Source organism: Mya arenaria, chromosome 14 (genome assembly GCF_026914265.1).
Source record: "Mya arenaria isolate MELC-2E11 chromosome 14, ASM2691426v1".
Lineage (NCBI taxonomy): Eukaryota > Metazoa > Mollusca > Bivalvia > Myida > Myidae > Mya > Mya arenaria.
Genome location: NC_069135.1, coordinates 33,526,796 through 33,551,942, shown reverse-complemented (window position 1 = coordinate 33,551,942; position 25,147 = coordinate 33,526,796). Strand labels below are relative to the sequence as shown.

Below are 25,147 nucleotides of genomic sequence, written 5' to 3'. Positions count from 1 at the left end.
TAAAATTAAAATGTTTCCAGCAGGCAGTTGGGCAGATAGACTTAATGAATTACTTGGATTTTATTTAAACCGTGGATATAAAGGCAATATTTTGAAGAGCACTTGCCTTCTTGTATTTGAAGATGAATACCTGAAACAAAATATTGGGTTGAATATAGCATCCTATCATAACTAAACTTTCAGTGCTTTGATTTTTATGGAAAAAAAATGCTAATTCATGCTATCTTTAAAACCGTTTTTGGCGGACACGTGTTGACTGACTCCGAGTGTTTTGGCTGTGACTTAAATTTCTTCAAATATTTTACGTTTTCAAATCATTTGAAGGAGAGAATAGCATATACTAGTCGCTTTTATTTTTAATAATGTTTTTCTTTATTTGTTCCCTGTTTTAGTACAATGATGCTTTTTATTATGAAACTCTATGATCACACAGTTTTAAACCTTTTAAGAAAGACTGTGTGTGAAGCTTTTGGTGTCTAACGATGACTGCATTGTATCTTTGAAAAGTATTTGCATTAGGTACTCTGAATTGTTTCCCTCCGTCTGCAGATAGAGTTGGGATCTCTGATCATTGAAGTACTTGGGGTTTACCTTTTCGTTTTTTATTATTATTTGTTTTATTGATAAGTTTTCTCAAGTTAACTTTGATAAGATTAACTTTTGCGTTTATCTTTATTAAGAATTGTTGGGATAAGAGTGAGGTTTGTGCACATAAACTGGTTTAAACCCCCAGTAAATTTACATTTTACTGACCGTTCCAAGGCGGTACTTAACAATTCTTGATAAACATACCAATTCATACCAATTATATATATATATATATATATATATATATATATATATATATATATATATATATATATATATATATATATATATATATATATATATATATATACACACACATTTTCATTCAAATGCAATTGAATATATATATATATATAAATTGATAATGTAATGTGCTTACATATTGTTCAATGTATTAGAGCATCAGTGTGGTATGTTAAACATAAAAGCAGTAAATGGGTACCGTCTGTCGGCCATCTTGTTTTGTACCCGGCTCAAGAATAGATTGCTTCAATCCGCAGGCGCGTCATGCTGAAAGTCTCGGAGTTGACGGTATCTCCGCACTACCTCCTACCTACCATAAGCCGCCGTCAGAAGGTAGTGCTTCAATTATGCAGTCTTTATATGTATGTTTGTATATCTATAAGAGAGTGGTTAAAGGGAAGATATAACGCATTCCAATTATTATATTTTATTAAAATGATTTCTGAAATCGTACTTATAAACAAATGTGTATTAAAGAAAATATATTTTACTACGGTGTTAGCCTTTTCATTTTTTCAAATCATTTGTCAAGCCGTCAATGGAAACTAGTAGGTTTATCGAACTGTAATTCCTGTAATTTTTGTCTTGCTTATTATCATAATTTAGGAAGACTGTGTGTATAGGCATACAGCAAAGTCCTTATTTACAATTAACGAGACACACACAAAGTCACAAAGCAAAGAAGACAGACTATACACTCCTTTCAAAATATATGTTTTGAAAACGTTGTACTATTCTTGTTTTCGATGTACGTATTAGACAACACATTTTCCATTGTTTCAGAGCTCCAATAAATACTTCTCTTCTCCAATGTTGCTAGCTCCAATAAATTCTTCACCAGTGTTTCATAGCTCCAATAAATTGTTCTCCAATGTTTCATAGCTCCAATAAATTATTCTCTAATGTTTTAGAGCTCCACTAAATGATTATCCAATGTTTCATAGCTCCAATAAATGATTCTCCAATGTTTCAGACCTCCAATAAATTGTTCTCTAATGTTTTATAGCTCCAATAGATTATTCTCCAATGTTTCATAGCTCCAATAAATTATTCTCTTATGTTTAAGAGCCCCAATAAATGATTTTCCAATGTTTCAGATCTCCAATAAATACTTCTCCAATGTTTCAGACCTCCAATAAATACTTCTCCAATGTTTCAGAGCTCCTGGCTGACTATCTGGCCGAGGTGGCAGCAGCTGCACCTAACACACCATTTCTCTACTATGAATATGACGTCGCCTCAGGCGTATACAGTAGGACATTTAAGTATTTGACCTTTAAGCGGCTATTCTCAAGACACTGCTAAATAAAGTCAATTTTTTTTATTAAAAACTTATATTTTAGAGTATGTATGTCGGTCAATTAGCGATTAGATTGATATGTTTACGTGGATTGCTACGGCTGGTTTTATTGCCTAGAGGAGCCAAATTACTTAAACAGTAAAACTACATGAAATGGATATGCGTATGCATATATAAAGATATTGATTTCTCCCTCCTCAGAAAAGTATATCCATTAATTAAACCATGCTAGAAATTCTTATCTTGCCCACGGGCGAAGATAAAATGCCCGTATGGAACTTCTTTTAATGGTCACCAATTGTAGTTACCTCCCTTGTTGAAGACTGTCGTCTGTAGCGCATCATGGAAACCTTGTCTTGTGGCAATATTTAGAACGCTAGTTAATTATTTCTCGTTTCAAATGTCACCAGAAAACAGTTTTAACGCACCTTTCAAGAAATAATGCTTCACTCTTCTAAGAACTATTTAAAGACCGATCAGACCATTTACATACTCTGTATCACTGCGCGAATATCCATGACAACCACGAATTATCGCATATCCGTACGCAATTATTTTCACTAAGCACAAAAGAGTTCCAGCAAAAAAGATACATTTTTACTTAATTTTGTTTAACTGAGGTGGGAGAAAAAGCATCTACCATAGCCGCTCGTGTAAGATAGGTTCATCCCGACCCTCGCGCATGGTGTTTTGTGGAAACTCGGTAAACCTCGTTTCCGCAAAACACCCTACGCTCGGGTCGGAATGAACCTATCTTGCACTCTCGGCCATGGAAGATAATTATAATCATTATCACTGCTTCATTCTTTCTCTCTGCAGTGAATATCTCAAAGCTGTTGAACATGGTAGACGATAGAATTCCAACGTTTTACGGCTTAAAGCACACCACAGCTGACCTTAACTCAGCGCTCAACTGCACTCTGGCCTGCAACAGAAAATATAAAATATTTTATGGAACTGAAACGGTATGATGTGGATTGCATAAGGGCTGATATTCATTATAGGTCTTTATTTGATATAAGAACGATTTTGTTTATCGGAGTACTGGTTATTACGGGCCGCTGCAGCGGTGCGGGCCGCTATATTTAAGACGTGGTGAGTAAAAGGTTTATGGCGACTTAAGAACTTGGTTGAAAATATGTGTCTCTTTTTCCTAAAAAAATCAAGTACTTTTGAGCTGAAAATGTAGACACAGTCAATTTTTCCCTTGAATACATGAGTTGTCGTTCTTACCATAATGATTGTCTCGTCATTAAATAAACGGTGTTACTTTTGACATTAATAATGTTGACACAGTCTATTTTTTTACAGAGTTGTCTTTCGTACGTTTGACAAAAGCGCGCGAGTTTTTGATTTTCGCAACGTTTCTGGCGGGTGGTGCTAAAAGCCGGTATCCGGTATCACCCGGTACCACTTCGATATCGGATTATGTGCTACCGTGATGTTATCAGATGACTAATCTCATTATGACATGACCGCTTTTTATTGCCTTTTAAAGGTATCATTATCGGATAAAGATCTCTGTTGTTGGCGGTATGCTTTAGGTTAAGAAAATAGTTTGAGTTGTTTATGTCTTTTTCCGAGTAAGCAAGAGACATATTGATTTAGTGCTGTCTGTCTGTCACAAAACTTTGTCCCTTGTAAAACTTATAGTTGTACTGAAACCTGGAAGAAGTGTTTAATATAAACTGTAGTTGTGCATAGACTAATGTTTTACCAAAATAGGTCTCTTTGAATTTCTTCATAGCCTTGACTCGACATCAGCCATCACCAAATTCAAAATATTTACATGGTAGATATGTTTGTGGGCCCGCTGTGATACTTTGTATCACAGTTTTTCTTGTAAATAACTGACCTTTATAGTGATTGAAGTAAATGATGTATTACCGTAAGATCAACTTACGTTGAATATTGAATACCAGCCCAAGATTGATATCCAAATGAAGAATATATGTTTTTCATTCGTAATGCAGATGCTGTAAAACCAATATTTCTTACTGTAATATCGAAGAGATATGTATTTTTCCATGGTATCCTCGTGGTGATTAATTAACTTGAGTGAACTCGTAAACTCCGTGTTTCTCTGAATGTTCCAATGCGGATATCCAATCATTTATTGATAAAGCTATTTTCAGTGTGGACATACAACGTGGTTTGTGACGTCACATTTGGTTATTAACAAACAATATTTAGACATTCCGAGCATATGCCCACGATTTTTGAAAAAATATAAATTGCTCAACATATCGCTCAGTAATCGAGTATAGTGTACCATTTTCCCCCTTAGCCTGTGTTATATTTTGTTAAAATTAATATAAAAATAACGCGATAACTTAAACTTAAAGCGATAATCCTATCTGAATCGAGATTTATTTTGCTTCCTGTAATAACCAAATGTGATGTCAGAAATGATGGAAATTATATTTTATTCTTAAAACACGTTTGTCAGTTGTATAATAATATGCAATATATGGATTTTATGCTCTTTCAGCTGTTCTTACCATCCCTCAGTCTTGGCATCCCTGATTGCATCACTTCGGCGTACATGGGCCAGTTCTTCCGCGATGTAAAATATTCCGTCGCCAAGGGTGATTTAAAATCCGCCCAAGCTGCACAGGTAGTGAAGTTATATTCAAAATGCGAACATAACATAAAATCCATTTTAAGGCTCTTAAATAAAAGAGTTATTTGTGCCTTTTTGATAAAATCAAATAAAGCATACATCAAAGTTGAAATCAAACAAGGTAAATCGATCATTGAATGTGAAATATTTAACATACATTGAAGATCTACTTTTCAATAGAATGTGAAATATTTAAGTATATTTTAAGTATATTGAATAAATGTTAAATATTTCAGGGCGCAGCTAGCCCTCTATTCCATCTGTTTGTTCATATTTATGTTAAATACAGTTTATCGATTTAGTGCTATACACTGGGCCCGTTAAAGAGCTTGAACCAGGGTTACGGTCAGCTTGTGCACTATGCTACAAAAACCTAAAATGACTAACGGCATTATCGGAGCAATCGCCGAATGGGCCTTGCCCGTGTGCGAGTATAAATAAGCTTATATACCCCACCCATTAGTATACTAGTACATGTTGTTGTTGTTTTTTTGTAATATCTGCACCGTTTGTTTCTGATTGCAGGTGAAAGCCCTGCAGTTAAAAAACATTCAAAATAAATATGGTAAGTCCTTTCAGACCGCTCGAGTCTTTGCCGATATAATATATAATGGTTATGTCGTGTATATTTTTTTATCTACTAACATTTCATGAAGAAAAGAGTGGGGGTTTTCGGAGGGGGGAGGGGAGGGGGGGGGGGCAGACATTTTGCACCAAATCGACCTCTATCAGGGTTATTACTATTGACTATTGTAGAAAGATTTAAATGATCAAATTTAAACATATTCACTCAAATAAATTCGTTTATTTATGTAATTGCTAAAAATTCACATCTCGATCAAAACTAAAAAAAAATGTGTTGGGTGGGGATGAACAAAATAGGTTTAAATTCGGGTTTGTGTAAACAAAAGAGATATTTTACGTCTTACAAGTTCATTTAGTAATAACTCCTTATCTAATAGCTAAATATTCAATTTTGTTGAAACTTTCACGTAAAAAGTGTTTTGATAACCTTTTTTCAGGCGGAGGCATCACTAGTGCCAAGGCGATGTTTGAACTGATATCCGGTGTCAAGGTCGGAGGTCCTAGGTTACCGTTGCCAACCATGGAATCACGTGACATGCAGCTGATGAAAGCAGACCTTGTTGCTGGCGGATTTATTAAGGAAAGCACTGTGAAAGGAATGTGAAAACTATTTAGTTAAACATTTGTTCCAGAAATTTTTTTGTTATCATGGGCAATGGATCAAGTTGATAAAATGAACACGAATTCAGACAAACTGCCGTGTATAAAGCCTTATACCAGAACATGCTTTTTAATGTTGCATTCTATAAAATGTGAGGGCAAGAAAATGAAGGGAGTATGTGAGGAATGTGTGAGGAAGATAAAAGGAAATCAACTAAATAATTACAATCAATGACGGTCACATATGTTAATCAAGAAAATAATTTGTTTCTCGATATATATTATGTTGAAATGAAGTATACCATTTAAGCTTTTGATTAAGTATTGAGTTCATTGAAGTATTACACAATAAAGAATGATGTTTTGATTAAGTATTAAGTATAAATTGTGGTATTAATTGAAGTATTAGATAATAACCTAAATATCAATTTGATTAAATATTGCTTCATTAATGTATAAATGTGCTTTAGATATATGTACTAAATGCTTCAACGTATTTTGCTGAGTATTTGAATCTCGTGTGGTGTTTGATTATTGATGCTTTATGCACCATAAAGATATATCTGCCATGGATTTTTGGTAATAAAACGTTTAACTTAAATATTGTCTAGTTGTTATTGAAGCTTTAGTGGGTTACTTTTCTATAAATGTTTAGCTTGTATAAAAATAACATTTCTCCCACCTCAGATAAGTAGATAAAAAAATCAACCATGCTAGAAATTTTTATCTTGCCCACGGGCAAAGATAAAACAAGTACCCGTATGGAAATCCTTTTTAATGGTCATCACATTGTTATAATTACCTCCCTTGTTAAAGACTGTCGTCTGTAGCAACATAGAAACCTTGTCTTGTTGCAATATTTAGAATGCTTATTAATTATTTCTCGCTTCAAATGTCACCATAAAAAGTTTTAACGAATCTTTCAAGAAATAATGCTTCACTCTCAGAACTATTTAAAGACCGATTTGACTATTAACATAACCTGAATCACTGCACGTATTAAAAGACTAATTCGTGGAAACTCTTTAACCATATTTTTTACTATATAACCCTATAGGCACTTTCGCTTCAGCCGATTTCTCCAAAGTTGGCAATGCATACGCATTTATTTTCACTACGCACAAAAAAGTACATTTTTACTTAATTGAAGTGGGAGAAAAAAGCATCTATCGTGAAACCTCGTTTCCGCAAAACAACCTACACTCTGGTCGGGATGAACCTATCTTATACTCTCGGCCATGGAAGATACTAATAGTCCGATTCAGCAACAAAAATGCGTGTATTCATTATCTTAGAACACAGAACAGAACATTGATATATACAATGATAAATTGATCATTGTGTTCACTGAAATAGGGAGACTAGAAGGGTGTTAACTACACAGGGAGACTAGAAGGATGTTCTTCAAAGGGAGACTAGAAGGGTGTACTACAAAAGAAGAATAGAAGGGTGCACTACAAAGGGAGACTAGAAAAGTGTATTTCAAAGGGAGACTAGAAGGGTTTTTACAACACAGGGAAACAAGAAGGGGAGATTAGAAGGGTGCACTACAAAGACAGACTAGAAGGGTGTACAACGCAGGAAGACTAGAAGGGGGTACTTAGTATTACACAGGGAGGCTAGTAGGGTGTACTACACAGGGAGACTAGAAGGGTGTTCACTACACAGGAAGACTAGAAGGGTGTACTACACAGGGATACTAGAAGTGTGCACTACAAAGGAAGACTAGAAGGGTGTACACCACCGGAATACTGAAAGGGTGTACTACAAAGGGAGACAAGAAGGGTGTACTTCAAAGGGAGACTAGATAGGTGCACTACAAAGGGAGACAAGAAGGGTGCACTACTAAGGGAGACTATAAGCGTTTTTACTAAAAAGGGAGACTAGAAAATGGTTTATTACAAAGAGAGACTAGAAGGGTTTACTACACAGGGAGACTATATATATCTAAGAAGGGTGTTCACTACAGAGGGAGACAAAAAGGGTGCACTACAAAGGGAGACTAGAAGGGTGTTTACTACAAAAGGAGACTAGAAATGGGGTGTACTACATATGGCGATAAGAAGGGTGCACTACAAAGGGAGACAAGAAGATAGCTTTTACACCATTCCGCTTGGATAAAAAATGACATTCTTATATAAACCTAATAAAAAAATAAAAAATAAATAAAGCCTACCTACCCTACCTATTTTTGAAAAGGATGTTACCCTAACCAAACAAAAAAAATTCTAGGCCTTATCCAAATGTTTCAAGTTTCATTCCATTTCTGAGAAAAACATTCAAAATAATAAAACATAATCGCCATGCTGTCTTTCAGACGTACCAGTGAATGTGTAGTTTGTCTGAATAGGAAGCCTACACAGACAATCAACTTCAAAATGTTGAACTGTTTTTGAAATTCCTTCATGATATAACAAATCAATGAAATAACTTATATATCGAGGGGTGAATGCGAAAAGGTTCTAAGTGACATTAAATAAAGAAGCAGATAGAACCTTTTCGCTTTCACCCCTCGATATGTAAATAATAGTTGGTCTATTGTCTTGAGGCGGTGAATTGTGAAGTCCCGCTCAATGCTACAACTAGTTTATATTCAATGCCGAATTTCATAATTAGACCACCGAAATACAATATACCCAATATTTAAAGCCCAAAATTTTGAGGTTTCAAAAGGGAAATTAAAGTTTTAACTCTCTCTTTTTAACATCATGTGATTCTAATTTTACAATAGTTTGCTTCAGAAGAAGCAGTATTTACATCAGTTCCTTTGATGTTAACCGTTTTAAATTTGTTTTATGGAAACAGAGAAAATTGAGTCCCTTCGGTTGCCTTAGTAGTCCTAGTGACAATATTTATTTTCACTCGCAAACAAAACATGGCGGACCTATTCATAATTGTGTTAAATTATTAAAACGTTACCAGACAAGTAGCTCTAAATTATAGGAAATGATAATGATACATTCTTCGCCTCTTAGGATGAGACATTTTATATTGTTTGGACTACTGCATTTTTCAAGTAAGTTGTACATGTTTTTATTCGCATTTACATACCATTTTATATAAATAAAAAAATGAAATTGATAATTAATTCTGACTTTAAACCGTTTTTAGCAGTATTTCAAGATTACGATGTCATTTTGCCGCACCAGATTTAAGCCGACTTTAAGAGATCACATTCGTTGTTGATAAACCATATTAAAGCTGCACTCTCACAGATTGAGCGTTTTGACAACTTGTTTTGTCTTGTAACGAGCGAATCTTTGCGAAAATCGATGGAAACCAGCTATATAAGACAGCTGACAAAAAATAAGATCGCAAATTTTTATATTTAAGTTCGAAAATTTATGTTTTATGCATTTATCATAAACCGTTAGTAACGGTTTAAGCCATAAAACATTAATTTTAGAACCGAAATATGAACATCTACGATCTGATATTTTGTCAGCAGTCTTATATCATTGGTTTGCAGATATTTACGCAAAAAAAATGCTCTTTCCAAGACAAAAAATAAAAAAAAGTTGTAGAAATGGTAAATCTGTGAGAGTGCAGCTTTCAATGTACAAATCCCAAGTCGTGACGTCTGCACGATGTTGTTCCGAGAAGATTTCTCCGCTTAGCCAAATTCTCCGCTTTTCATCCTTTTTAAGCTCGTATAATTGTAATGACAGCTCTCCTTCCCCATTCATTCCAGCTTCTTGTCCTTTTCCGGATGGTTTTTCTGGAGTATGGATTACCTCCAGCCAGGGTAGATGGACGGTCAACTCCACGCATATCACCGTGGATACGACACTTGCGGCTTATGCAAGCATCGCGAACGAGTTTGAGTGTATAGAAAATGATACATACAATGGAGAATCGGTCTTCGTTGTCAAGTATGAACGTTTTTTTTTGCACTGGTTTCAAAAGTTATTTCTGGGGCTGTATTCAATAAGCAACTTAGATGGAACTTAAATTTAAGATAAGAGTTTAAGTTTTTTGATTGGCCGGTATATTTAGCTAACCAATAGGCTGAGTGGAATCACTGAAGCTTGTCTTAGGATAAGGATAAGATCAATATTAAACAATGACCCTGACCTAATCCGAAAAAAGTATGTTAATATTATTCATTTTTTAAACAGCGCTATGTATGCATGTCCAAGAATTAAAATCTTATATACCGAATATGCAACTTATGTAATGTATGGCTAAGTTTGGGAAACTTATGTTAACAATTATGTAATTTATTACCAAGTTTGAGAAACTTATGTTTAAAATTACGTAATATATGGCCAAGTTTGAGATACTCATGTTAACAATTATGTAATTTAAGCCCAAGTTTGAAACATCATTCTTAATAACTTGTCATTCATGTCCAAGTTTTGGAAACCTTCATAGCTCCTGGTGAATTATGGCTGGTACGTGTATAGTGTGTGTGTACCACGTGATTAATTACGTCATATATAGTACGTCGGAAGGCAAAAAATGCCTAAAATGAAGACTTAAATCAAAGATAACTTTTCATTTACAACACCATTTTAAATGAAACAAATGGAATTTTTCCCTACTTGCCATGTGTGTCTTTTGCGTGTTTAAGAAATTCAATTTATAAGAATTATAGTTCTGTCACATGCCATGTTTTCGTTTGTATATGTGCTTGTATGACTATGAGTTTGTAATGCACTTGTCAATTGTAACCACGGGCCCCCCAGGTCCGGGGGTATACCGGGGATAGCCGAGGAAATGGGCCGTGTTTTTCCCATTCAGGTGGCCTCGCAGTGCCGGGTGAATGCGGTGGTTTTGTCTTCGCACAAAATATAGCGGGGAATGGGCCTTACCTAGGCACCCTGTGGTGCGGGGTCATTTGGCGGGGATTTGACCATCAGGTCGTCCCCGCATGGCGGTGATTTTACCCGGGGTTTGCTGGACCGAAAGTCAAAGTCCCCGCTATTCCCCTGACCTGGGGGGGGGGGGGGGGTACAATTGACTGGTGCATAATTAATATGTTATGCACTGTTCTGCTCTGTACTGTTCAACATTCTGTACTTTATTTGACTGACTATGAAAAAATTCATGTTGCCATTAAGTTGTTTTGGGCTCAACATGATGAACCTTGGTTCCCCGCTTGAATTGCATGCCTTTCTTTGCTATATGGATTCAAAACAAAACGGTTTTCTTGCGTAAAGTAAACTCTCGCCCTACTGAACACACTGCAGCGTTACTATTAAGCAATTTGCGTGTATACCAATACCTAATGATAGTTAAGAGTGTAAGCATTTTTACCAATCTATGTGTGAGCTACGTTGACGGTATGCTTGATTGAGCATTTATTGATATCAAACTATTACCCTTACAGAACATTCAGATTTATGAAACGGGCATCCATGCTTATATTTTCCAGATCAACGACCACTTTTAAGCCTTTTGCTCTGAGTGACATCTATGCTTCCTGGATGTGTCTGCGTGTCGTGGAAGCCAGGGCAGACGCATATTACGTCTACTTTAATTCACGTATGACCTCTCTCGTTCCTTTATTAAATAATATTTAGAAGAATTTACATGCGTGGTTATTTTCATAAAGAATTTGTTAAACAAGTCTTTTTTTTAAATTTGATAAAATCGAGCCACGGCGAAATTTTGCTAGTAATCGTAACGAGTTGGATAAAGTTCATAGAAGAAGAAAAAAGTTTGTTTAAAGAAATATACATGTACTTAACAATACATATATGAAATAGGTCAACATGACCTATGAATACTGCGATTTGATGGGAATGAACTCCTGCTTTGATGTCATTTGACCTGTACATAATTTAGTGGCATTTAACCTATAATAAAAAAATTCTTCAGATTTATCAAAGGGGTCACTCCTTTCGAGATTTTCTGACATTGTTAAGTACAGTAATTCATAGTTATTTTATGCTAGATAGTTGTTAGGAGTGACCCCTTTAATAAATCTGAAGAAAAACATATTTTAGGTGAAATGTCACTAAATTTTGTACAGGTCAAATGACACCAAAACAGGAGTCCATTCCCATCAAATCACTGTGCCTAAGGTCAAATTAATGTAATGCAATGGCTTATTGCTTACTGTATCTATAGAATTAAACAATGTTTTCTAAAAACATGCATCAATTATGAATTTTATCTATACTGTATGACCGCAAATGTGATATTTTGTTTATATTCATAACAATTTTTTGTAGGATTTACAGCGCTATTTAAATACAATTTCGATATATATGTAGCTTGCACTTTTTGAACGCGCTTCAATTATGACGTCACATCAAAAGTTATTGAAATAGTGATACATGTGTTTAAAGCTTCACTCTCACAGATATACCATTTTTACAACTTTTTTTATTTTTTTGTCTTGGAAAGAGCAATTTTTGCATAAATATCTGCAAACCAATGATATAAGTTTGCTGAAAAAAATCAGATCGGAGATTTTCATATTTCCATTCGAAAATTAATGTTTTATGGCTTAAACCGTTACTTACGGTTTAAGAAAAATGCATAAAACATCATATTTTTTAACTTAAATATAAAAATATGCGATCTAAATTTTTTCAGCAGTCTTATATAACTGGTTTCCATGGTTTTTCGTAAAAATTGGCTCGTTCCAAGACAAAAAATGAAAAAAGTTTTCAAAAGGTTCAATCTGTGAGAGTGCAGCTTTAAAGGATATATTGTTTCTTGATAGCGACGTCAATTTCGCTATAAAGAAAAGTAAAGCACTTTCTAATCTTGGAGATATTCTGTTGTGTTTTATATATGTGTCCACAAACGTCACGCACAAAAGCATAGAAAACCCATATACATTGTATGTAAAAAAGACCAATATTTTGGTGTTAACTTCAGTATAAACTGTTTCATATTCAGAAGTGAAGATCTGTAGTATTTTATTGTTTATGTGATATTTTCATTACCTCCGATTTCATGTCTTTTTAATGGTATTGAAACTTCTATTTGTCTTTGTACTTTAATTTTACAGTGGAAGAAGATTATTATTCTGGCCAACGGATACACGGGTACAAGGTGACTGACACCATCGCGGCTGTGAACGTTTGTACAGAGGCGGTCCCAGACGAATTGTTCGAGCCTTTCATCCGTAATGGTAGGTGAGCGTGTGTAGAGAGGCGGTCCTAGATAAAGTATTCAAACCTAACATCAGAGGAGGTGGGTGAAAGTGTGTAGAGAGGCGGTCCTAGACACAGTATTCAAACCTAACATCAGCGGAGGTGGGTGAGTGTGTGGAGAGGCGGTCATAGACACAATATTCAAACCTAACATCAGAGGAGGTGGGTGAGTGAGTGTAGAGAGGCGGTCCTAGAGTCAGTATTCAAACCTAATACCAGAGGAGGTGGGTGAGTGTGTGCGTGTGTAAAGAGGCGGTCCTAAAGTCAGTATTCAAACCTAACATCAGAGGAGGTGGGTGAGTGTGTGAAGAGAGGCGGTCTTAGACACAGTATTCAAACCTAATACCAGAGGAGGTTGGTGAGCGTGTGTAAAGAGGCGGTCCTAGACACAGTATTCAAACCTAACACCAGAGGAGGTGGGTGAGTGTGTGTAAAGAGGCGGTCCTAGACACAGTATTCAAACCTAACATCAGAGGAGGTGGGTGAGTGTGTGTAGAGAGGCGGTCCTAGACACCGTACCTTACATCAGAGGAGGTGGGTGAGTGTGTGTAGTGAAGCGGTCCTAGAGTCAGTATTCAAACCTAACATCAGAGGAGGTGGGTGAAAGAGTGTAGAGAGGCGGTCCTAGACACAGTATTCAAATCTAATACCAGAGGAGGTGGGTGAAAGAGTGTAGAGAGGCGGTCCTAGACACCGTACCTAACATCAGAGGAGGTGGGTGAAAGTGTGTAGAGAGGCGGTCCTAGACACAGTATTCAAACCTAACATCAGAGGAGGTGGGTGAGTGTGTGTAGAGAGGCGGTCCTAGAGTCAGTATTCAAACCTAATACCAGAGGAGGTGGGTGAGTGTGTGCGTGTGTAAAGAGGCGGTCCTAAAGTCAGTATTCAAACCTAACATCAGAGGAGGTGGGTTAACGTGTGTAAAGAGGCGGTCCTAGAGTCAGTATTCAAACCTAACATCAGAGGAGGTGGGTTAACGTGTGTAAAGAGGCGGTCCTAGACACAGTATTTAAACCTTACATCAGAGGAGGTGGGTGAACGTGTGTAAAGAGGCCGTCCTAGAGTCAGTATTCAAACCTTACATCAGAGGAGGTGGGTTAACGTGTGTAAAGAGGCGGTCCTAGAGTCAGTATTCAAACCTAACATCAGAGGAGGTGGGTTAACGTGTGTAAAGAGGCGGTCCTAGAGTCAGTATTCAAACCTAACATCAGAGGAGGTGGGTTAACGTGTGTAAAGAGGCGGTCCTAGAGTCAGTATTCAAACCTAACATCAGAGGAGGTGGGTTAACGTGTGTAAAGATGCGGTTCTAGAGTCAGTATTCAAACCTAACATCAGAGGAGGTTGGTTAACGTGTGTAAAGAGGCGGTCCTAGAGTCAGTATTCAAACCTAACATCAGAGGAGGTGGGTTAACGTGTGTAAAGAGGCGGTCCTAGAGTCAGTATTCAAACCTAACATCAGAGGAGGTGGGTTAACGTGTGTAAAGAGGCGGTCCTAGAGTCAGTATTCAAACCTAACATCAGAGGAGGTGGGTGAAAGTGTGTAGAGAGGCGGTCCTAGACACAGTATTTAAACCTTACATCAGAGGAGGTGGGTGAAAGTGTGTAGAGAGGCGGTCCTAGACACAGTATTTAAACCTTACATCAGAGGAGGTGGGTGAAGGTGTGTAGAGAGGCGGTCCTAGACACAGTATTTAAACCTTACAACAGAGGAGGTGGGTGAACGTATGTAGAGAGGTATTTACACCTTACATCAGAGGGGGTGGGTGATAGTGTGTAGAGAGGCGGTCCTAGACACAATATTCAAACCTAACATCAGAGGAGGTGGGTTAACGTGTGTAAAGAGGCGGTCCTAGAGTCAGTATTCAAACCTAACATCAGAGGAGGTGGGTTAACGTGTGTAAAGAGGCGGTCCTAGAGTCAGTATTCAAACCTAACATCAGAGGAGGTGGGTGAAAAGTGTGTAGAGAGGCGGTTTTAGACACAATATTCAAAACTTACATCAGAGGAGGTGGGTAAAAGTGTGTAGAGAGGCGGTCCTAGACACAGTATTTAAACCTTTTATTAGAGGAGGTGGGTGAACGTGTGTAGAGAGGCGGTCCTTGACACAGTATTTAAACCTTATATCAGAGGGGGTGGGTGATAGTGTGTAGAGAGGCGGTCCTAGACACAATATTCAAACCTACCATCAGAGGAGGTGGTGAACGTGTGTAGAGAGGCGGTCCTAAACACAGTATTTAAACCTAACATCAGAGGAGGTGGGTGAACGTGTGTAGAGAGGCGGTCCTGGACACAATATTCAAACCTAACATCAGAGGAGGTGGGTGAACGTGTGTAGTGAGGCGATCCTTGATAAAGCGTTCAAGCCATACATCAGAGGAGGTGGGTGGTAGTGTGTAGAGATGCTGTCCCAGATTAAGTGTTCGAGCCTTTTATGAGAGAGAATGGGTGAACCTGTGTGTTTTTCTTTGTTTTAATTTTTCATTCGGAGCAAAATGTTGCCTTCCGACGTAGCATTTATGACGCACATGCTGAACAACAAGGTTATTAACAATCTAGTTTCTCGGTTATAGGTACAGAAACAACTGGAGATGACCAATGCCCGGACCCGCTCCTCGGGTACTACTTTTTCAACTACATCACAAGTTCTAGCACAGTGGACTGTTCGTCAAACTACACAGGGTTCATAGCATCATGTGAGGACCAAAACAAAACCAAGCTCCAAGTCAATACCACTTCCGACTGTACGGCAAACCCTTTTTCGACGAGTACGTGCGTTGGTTCTTATTGTTGTTTTTAACAAAATTGATGTGCATTTAAATACAGATTTTAATCGGTTGTTATGGCAGTAGCTTGTACACTTTTTTATAGTAAGGCATCCCGGACGGGTTAAATCATCAAACTATCGGCTCGGGTGTTTGTGATTTTGATATGTGTTCAACAGACGGTCGAGTAGGTTACCTCTGTTTACTCCGCATTCGGAACTCCTCGGCCATTTTTATCGAAAACAACCTCGGATGTATGCCGGTACATCAGTTGAAGTAGTTCCTATTTTTAGCTCACCTGTCACATAGTGACAAGGTGAGCTTTTGTGATCACAATTTGTCCGGCGTCCGTCCGTCGTCCGTCCGTCCGTCCGTAAACTTTTACTTTAAACGACATCTCCTCATAAACCACTTAGCCAATTTCATCCAAACTTCACAGGAATGTTCCTTGGGTGGTCCCCTTTGAAAATTGTTCAAAGAATTGAATTCCATGCAGAACTCTGATTGCCAGGGCAATGGAAAGGAAAAACTTTAAAAATCTTCTTCTCCCAAACCACAAGGCTTAGGCCGTTGATATATGGTAGGTAGGATCACCAAATGGTCCTCTACCAAGATTGTTCAAATTATGGCCCTTGGGTCAAAATTGGCCCCGCCCTGGGGGGTCATGGGTTTTCTCTATATGTTTATAGTGAAAACTTAAAAAATCTTCTCCTCTGAACTTACTTGGCCTAGAGCTTAGATATTTGTCATGATTCATCGTCTAGTGGACCTCTATAGAGTTTGTTCAAATTATGGCCCTGGGGTCAAAATTGGCCCCGCCCCGGGGGGTCATGGGTATGCTCTATATGTTTATAGTTAAAACTTCAAAAATCTTCTCCTCTGAACTTACTTGGACTAGAGCTTAGATATTTGTCATGATTCATCGTCTAGTGGACCTCTACAAAGTTTGTTCAAATTATGGCCCTGGGGTCAAAATTGGCCCCGCCCCGGTGGGTCATGGGTATGCTCTATATGTTTATAGTTAAAACTTCAAAAATCTTCTCCTCTGAACTTACTTGGACTAGAGCTTAGATATTTGGCATGATTCATTGTCTGGTGGACCTTTACAAAGATTGTTCAAATTATAGCCTTGGGGTCAAAATTGGCCCCGCCCCGGGGGGTCATGGGTTTTCTCTATATGTTTGTAGTGAAAACTTCAAAAATCTTCTCCTTTGAACTTACTTGGACTAGAGCTTAGATATTTGGCATGATTCATCGTCTGGTGGACCTCTACAAAGATTGTTCAAATTATGGCCTTGGGGTCAAAATTGGCCCCGCTCCGGGGGGTCATGGGTATACTTGATATGTTTATAGTTAAAACTTCAAAAATCTTCCTCTCTTAACTTACTTGGACTAGAGCTTAGATATTTGGCATGATTCATCGTCTAGTGGACCTCTACAAAGATTGTTCAAATTATGGCCTTGGGGTCAAAATTGGCCCCGCCCCTGGGTGTTCATGGGTTTTCTCTATATGTTTGTAGTGAAAACTTCAAAAATCTTCTCCTTTGAACTTACTTGGACTAGAGCTTAGATATTTGGCATGATTCATCGTCTGGTGGACCTCTACAAAGATTGTTCAAATTATGGCCCTGTGGTCAAAATTGGCCCCGCCCCTGGGTGTTCATGGGTTTTCTCTATATGTTTATATTGAAAAAAATCAAAATTCTCCTCTGAACTTAGTTGCTTGGAGCTTTGATATTTGGCTTGATTCATCGTCTAGTGGACCTCTACAAAGATTGTTCAAATTATGGCCTTGGGGTCAAAATTGGCCCCGCCCAGGGGGGTTAAGGTATTCTCTATATGTTTACAGTTAAAACTTCAAAAATCTTCTCCTCTGAACTTACTTGGACTAGAGCTTAGATATTTGGCATGATTTCTCGTCTAGTGGACCTCTACAAAGATTGTTCAAATTATGGCCTTGGGGTCAAAATTGGCCCCACCCCCTTCGGGGGTCATGGGTTTTCTCTATATGTTTATAGTGAAAACTTCAAAAATCATCTCCTCTGAACTTAGTGGCTTAGAGCTTAGATATTTGGCATGATTCCTCGTCTAGTGGACCTCTACAAAGATTGTTCAAATTATGGCCCTGGGGTCAAAATTGGCCACACCCCGGGGCTGATGGGTTTTCTCTATATGTGTTATAGTGAAAACTAAAAAAAATCTTCTCCGAACTCACAAAGACAAGTAACGTCTTAATTTAAACTGGATAACATATTTAGTACACATACCAATTTTCAATATGGGCCACATACAACAATTAATAACAAATATACATATATAGATACACACGTAAAATCAAGTAGTGACAAGAGCTTAGATATTTGGCATGATATATCATCTAGTTGACTTGTACCAATATTGTTCAATCTTTGGCCCTGGGGTCAAAAAATGGCCCCACCCGGGCGGTCATGGGTTTTCTTATATATGTATATGATGAAAACTTATAAAATCTTGTCTTGTCACTTAAATATCTTTTCCTCTGAAAGTAAAGGTCAGAATGACTCCATACTTGATATGTAGCATCCTTACATGGTCCTCTCTCAACTTTGTTCAAATGGTTTTGTTTGGCCCCATTTAGGGGTCACCAGAGCAAAAAATAGAAAAACCTTTAAACAACTTGATCTTATTAACTGCTTGATGGATCTTCAAGTCTGAAGCATCCTAGCATGGGCCTCTGTCAGGTCTATTCAAATAATTTTGTTTGGCCCCTTTTAAGGGCCACCAGAGCTAGAATTAGTAAAAAAAACTTAACATTTTCTTCGCATGAACCCCTTGATAGATATTCAGCAAATTTGGTTTGGAGTGTCCTTGCATGGACCTCTCTTAAATTTGTTCACATAATTTTGTTTGGCCCGGTTGCCATGGCAACCTAAAGGAAAATGTCAACAATTGGTTATAATCATCTTCTTCTCCTAAACCGCTTTGACAATTTTGATGAAACATCATAGGAATGATCCTTGGTTGGTGTTTTTTCAAAATTGTTCAAAGAAATTAATTCCATGTAGAACTCTGGTTGACATGGCAACCTAAAGGAAAAGTGTCAACAATTGGTTACAATCATCTTCTTCTCCTAAATCGCTTGGACAATTTTGATGAAACTTCATAGGAATGATCCTTGGTTGGTGCTTTTTCAAAATTGTTCAAAAAAATTAATTCCATGCAGAACTCTGGTTGCCATGGCAACCTGAAGGAAAATATAGGCTGTCGTGTCCGCGCTGTGACTTACTCTTATATGGACAGATTTTAATATGACTTGCCATATGTTTTCGACATACCAAGACAACGTGTCGTGTGCAAGACCCATGTCCCTACCTCTAAGGTGAAAGATACACTAAGTGTTTATTCACAATGGAATGCTGAATATGAGGACATAAAGAGTGTTGGCTGTCATTTAGTATGATTGGTTGTTTTTTTCTATGCTCAGAGGCAATTTAATATAACTTGCAATATGTATTTGACACATAAAGGCAAGATCAACTTTTTATGTACTTGTTCATAGATCAATGTCACATTGGGGGGCATTTGTCACATACTTTGACAGCTCTTGTTCAATATTCTTTGAGAAACAAGCTATATTAATAACAAAGGTTAAACTCTTTTACTCAGGTGAGCGATTTAGGGCCATCATGGCCCTCTTGTTTTAATTATATCATGAATTAAATGTAGTGTTTTAGAGTTGTATTTATCGATCTAAGTTTTAATTGATTGCCAGTGAAGTGTAGTATTACAAACATAATAAAGATTCCCAAGAGTAATGTCACAAAGTTTAACTGCTAAAATTACAACGCGATCTACTTGCAGCGGACTTAAACGTACCACTTTTTGAGTATGTAAACCGTCCAAATACATCCGAGGTTGTTTTCGATAAAAATGGTCGAGGAGCTCCGAATGTTTATTCCGGTATCCTCCAAAACGAATGTCCCCACTTTATCGTAACTTCGTACCACCAAGAGTACACCATATAATTTATCTTTGATTAGTTAATAATTCGTTTCACAAATGTTGAACAATATTAAATGTTTGAGTTTATTACAACATGTAGTTCTCCTTTATCAACTAAGTTAATCACCGGCTCTAATACTAGTTTAGCAAAAACAAACCTTACGCGGATCTGTTCGAACTGCGTGAACAACTGTATCTCTGTAGCTACAATAAAATATAATAATTGCAATGACTTTGATAACATGTCTGTAAGTTTACTTCATCCTTGTTTTTCTTTTTTTTCAGCGGATGGTCAGCTGGGCTGTTTATTCAGCTTTAATACAAGTACGGACGGGAATAACATCATTCTGATGTTGTACAATAAAGACAGTGGTGCAACATCACCCTTCTTTTGTATGGTAAGACATACATTTGCTAGCTAATGTTGCATTTATATGACATGAAAAAACCCTAGGGCAAATGCTAGCTTAAGTTATTGGGCGGAAACCAATGGTTAGCCATATATTCCATAGACTATTTGTGATAAAAGTAGGTGTGTATGTAGCGCATGTAAAGAGCCAACTTGGAATTGCTTTTGAGAGGGGCAGGTCAAGGTCACTGTAATTTAAAATGGGAAAATGGTTTTCTGTCCAAAACTTTAAGTTAGAATGGATGGATACTAATGAAAGCTGTTATGTATGTAGCTTATATGAAGAGCTAGCTTGGGATTGCTTTTGAGGGGGATGGGGTTACGGTCAAGGTCAAGGTCACTATTACTGAATAGAAAAATAGTTTTCGCCCAATAACTTAAGTAAGAATTGATGGATATAAATGAAATATGAAATGTAGATAGAACGTGAAGAGAAAGCTAAGAAATAAACTAAGCTAGCATTGATGGGTAGTAATGAAAGTAAATAAAAAAAATGTGAAGGAGGCTTATGTGAAGAGTACGGTTTTGCTTTAGAGGGGGCCAGGTTTAAGGCAAGGTCACTGTAACAACAAATTGAAAAATGGTTTCTGCAAAATTACTTTAGGCTGCTACTTAGTCCTTACTCAAACAAGAAATTAATTAGCTATACTTTCTGACTGCCCATATAAAAAAACTTGTCTCGTTGCATTTCGGCGTTCTATATTTTATTTTTTGCGCGAACTCAAATTCTCTCATAAGTTCTTTCTTACTTGTCTTCATTCTATATTTTGTTTGAAAAGAATCACATTGTTCAATTAAAAAATAGTATGTATAGAAAATACATATAGAGTTAAAAAAGTTCGATAGAAACTCCTGTGGATCGACCATGGAAGTCTTAGAAAACGTCATCAAGAAAAAAAAGAAAAAAACATTTTGATAAAGTTATTTAAAATATGTAAAACTGTATATTAGATATGTAGTGTTGTTATGCAATAGGTACTAAATTCTTGCTTCACCCATCTAGGTGATTGACAACCTAAACAACGACACTAAAACGTCCGCCAGTGTATCCCCGTCCCTGTGTGCTTCCGGTCAAACTGCGTCCGCCGTCCCAACATCCGGGTTCAGGCTCGAATTGTCGGCTAATGGTGAGTGATCTTATTTCTTTTTTTTTCTCATTGAATTTGAACATAGATAACTTATATAATGATACCTAAATAACAAACACTTTCAATAGCAGAAATCAGAACACATCAATGCTGTTTCCTATTTTTTTGAAAATCAAAACACACACGCGCACGCGCGCGCATGCTTTTCCTGTATGGTTTTGTTAAGTAAAAAGTATTCTTCTATACTAATAATATGCGTTTTGGTTCTGGATGCAATCGAATCGAGGATTAATTTTAAAATTATACTTTCAATACATTCCATTTAAGATTCAGTCTCACTTAAAGGTGACAATAGCATACAGCAAAATGTCAAAATTTCAACAACAGTATTTACATTATCTGTATTGCTTGCAATGATAATAAGTATATATCCGATCATTTGGCAAAATTTTATGAGTACAAGTGTTCTGAAACTAAATATATAGCCATTTTTAGGTAGCCACTGTCGAGTTTCTTGCAGTAATTTTCGAGTCACACCTTCAAAAAACAAATACAAAGTAAACCACTGTTACTTATTAAATGAGTGTCATTTTGTGTCAAATTCTGAAACTAGATATATATTCTGAAATGAATCAAAATACTTTATGTTTATTTATTGTGTATTTTGATGAAATTGGCAAAAAAACGAACTCGTTTATTCTATTTTTCTAATTTTAATTTGAAATTCTAACTGTAACATAACAATAGTAAATCAAACAAACATGTTTAAATCATATCAGTAGCTTTTTTGATACATCAAATCATTTCATTTTAACATGTTAAACATGGATTATGTTGTCAATAAACAATCAATTTCTATTTGATTTAAAAAATTGTCCCGTAAATTACAAGAAAATGTATCGTAAATTATCTTAATAAGATATCTCATTTGAACATCATATAATGAATTTAAACATGTATATATATATATACATAAACATTAAACTAGAGGCTAGGGTGTATCATGTTTAACATACATACTATATATACCTGGTTAACATATGACTAGATACATAACATGATATAACATTTTGCGTTGTAAGCAATTACAAACAGGTTTTGAACATTAACTATTAAACATTAACAACACAAGATTTTTCACGAACTTGTCAATATTGTAGTACAAAAAGATAGATATGATTCACAAACTCTTGAAAGAGTTTGTGAATCATATCTATCTTTTTGTACTACAATATGTCCTTCAGCAATCTGACATTGTTTTGTCTGAGAGTTAAGTATTTCAAATAGGCATTGAATGTGGGGATAGTGTCTCTATAATTGTGTGTTTAGTTTCGATATGGATACCGAAAATCTATTTCTTTTTTAAGAACGATATTGGGGGATGACGTCACACAGCGCGAGCTTTTATATTGAGGTTCGACAGGGTTGTCTTTAACACTAGACCTACTACACGAAGTTTATGACTTATCGTCAATCAGGAAATACAATGCCAAATACATATAAAGTAAATAAATTGACGATGCCATTGTTTTTGTGTTGTGCAGCATTTGATATGAAAACGAAGCAAAAATGAAGCAGATTCGTACTTTTGCAAATTCAGACATATTAGTAGTTCGGATAGGCCGAAAATACACATACGAATACTTCGGAGAAGGATAAAATTTAATGCATGATTTATATTTAAATAGCATTTAAATATTTGTATATTGATTTGATGATGTTAACTGTGTTCTTTTAAAAAATCCGAATATTTAGGCTCTGAATGCATGTTTTCGGACGTCGTTCATGTCCTCATTTCGTTCTGAATATCATATTATAATTAATTTTGTTTTGTTTAATTCTTTTTTCCATTTTGGTTAGTATCGGTCCCAACATTACTATATCAAAATTTCATGTACTTATGTTCATTAATTCCGACAGTATTTTAAGAAAACTTCAAAATTGATCCGGAATTAGGCAACTGCCCAGTAAGATTTTCTAGAAAAGGTTTTCTTTTTAATTTGTTTATCTCTAGAGTGTAATTTTGTGTAATATGTAACTTCCCCGTTTAAAACTTTATCTTATTTATCGCATTTTAGCAATATTCCATTTCGATTTTATAGTGTAACGTTTGGATTTCGATGTTTAAGCTGCATTTATTAAACATAATACCATACAATAAACACGATTACATGAACTTTATCTTTTACTTAAATAGTATTTTTAACATTTTTTGTACTTAGAAACAATTCCTGTTTTTAGACTGTACTATGAATTTTGTATTCATATATGATTTTTTATACTACTTATGATTTTATGACTACTTGATTTGCATACAAAAACTTTTTTTTATTTTCAGAAACATGTAAGCAAACAATGGTTCCATTGTCGACCACACCAAGCACGGTATCTTCTGGAAAGGGGATGTTTGCTTTCTTGCACACGATTTTCTTTGGACTTTGTGTTTATTGTTTTATTCCCATTTTGTTTTAGCAATCATACCACATATTAAACCATCGTTACTGTTTCCACGGATTCATATATATATATTTCTTGTTTGTGAATTTGTGTTCTATGTCTTTGGCGTTGCCCATTGCCACTAAACCGGGTTTATGTTTAAACTTTTTGCTACTGAGCATGTTTCTGTAGCTTTTTGCATATATATTAAGTTCAGCAGTTATTTCGTATTTTCCATTAAAAAGATTACTGGGTATGTCTACAAGGTAGAATTCATTCCTTGTGCATGATTGGCTAGTCGGCGTTATCACGTGATATTACCGAGATAGGTGTGTCACCCGATAAGAATAAGCCTTTGTAGCTCAGTGAGAAAGACGCTGGACTTCAATTTTGGCGACGCGGGTTCAAACCCGATCTCCGACCTATTGTGTGTTTTTTTTCCATTTTGGTACTTTTTTAACAATTATGATATCAAAGCGTAACACATTCTATTAGATAATTGTCCTGAGATTCGTTACAGAAAAAAACTGTTTTTGGTGCCAATCTGTGACACAGTCCCTTTAAACTAACAACCCGAAACGTTTACGGGCAGTATGTTTAGTTATAAACCTGTTCTAAATGTTGCTATAGAGTTGATGAGGTATATTGACAATATGAAATGACTTAACTGTCGACACATCATTTTCAGCACAAGCATAGTATTATGTCGTGACTTTGACCTTTGATCTGCTGATCTAAACTGTACACATTATAGATCATGGTGTGGTCTCAATATTCCGTACTTTCAAGACTTCCACCAAAGTAAATGGCTTGAATGTTAGGAGGCCAGCAATTGGCAATGATCACTATACTGGACCTGTCTAAAGAAGGGAGAAAATGCTGATACTGCTCAAACATATCCCAAAAAGTGAATCACAAACAACTACCGTGAGACAACTGTCCTCTTGCCTTTGAGGATACACAATCTGATCATACGGAGGTGAGCAATATAATAATAATATTGCTCACCAGACCCCGCGAAAATGAGCTGCTGTTCAAAAACCAACAATCATTTCAGGACTGTCCGCATTGTATGAAAGATTGTCTCTTAAATTGTCATAGCACTACATTGTAGTGCTTACACTTTCCTACATAACAATACATACAATGTCAAAATGAAATAAAATGTTAATCGTTTACTTCTTAATCGTATGCAAACGCCATATATATTGTTTTTGTTTGCAATGACTTGAATGACTCATCTAAAATGCTGACTAATATATGTTCAACACCAGTCCTGTACCATGCAAAGTAAGAGCACGACAAGTAATTGCCAACGCTCGTCTAGCAAGGGGTATAGCGAACTTGTCTTTCAAGGACTATAGCAAATTTAACATTCAATTATGTTAGAGTTATTTGTCATGCTACACATTTATCTAAT

At 36.3% G+C, this 25,147-nt stretch overlaps 2 protein-coding genes across 3 annotated transcripts; both read left to right on the top strand.

Moving 5' to 3' along the window:
• Positions 1 to 1,022: 1,022 nt before the first annotated feature.
• LOC128216028 (N-acetylneuraminate lyase-like) lies at positions 1,023 to 6,540 on the top strand. Its single transcript, XM_052922622.1, has 6 exons — positions 1,023 to 1,164; positions 1,991 to 2,083; positions 2,951 to 3,096; positions 4,623 to 4,748; positions 5,280 to 5,319; positions 5,777 to 6,540. The coding sequence occupies exons 1-6, from the start codon at positions 1,023 to 1,025 to the stop codon at positions 5,941 to 5,943; spliced, it is 714 nt and encodes a 237-aa protein (XP_052778582.1). The 3' UTR covers positions 5,944 to 6,540.
• A 2,222-nt stretch (positions 6,541 to 8,762) lies between these two features.
• LOC128218138 (uncharacterized) lies at positions 8,763 to 24,886 on the top strand. Of its 2 annotated transcripts, none has more exons than XM_052925694.1 (8): positions 8,763 to 8,955; positions 9,631 to 9,811; positions 11,317 to 11,426; positions 12,907 to 13,029; positions 15,622 to 15,816; positions 20,080 to 20,192; positions 21,207 to 21,330; positions 22,659 to 22,783. In XM_052925694.1, the coding sequence occupies exons 1-8, from the start codon at positions 8,886 to 8,888 to the stop codon at positions 22,724 to 22,726; spliced, it is 984 nt and encodes a 327-aa protein (XP_052781654.1). In that variant the 5' UTR covers positions 8,763 to 8,885; the 3' UTR covers positions 22,727 to 22,783. The 2 variants fall into 2 exon arrangements, with proteins under 2 accessions (XP_052781654.1, XP_052781653.1); XM_052925693.1 differs by lacking the exon at positions 22,659 to 22,783 and adding an exon at positions 23,630 to 24,886 and having other exon boundaries at positions 8,765 to 8,955.
• Positions 24,887 to 25,147: the final 261 nt, after the last annotated feature.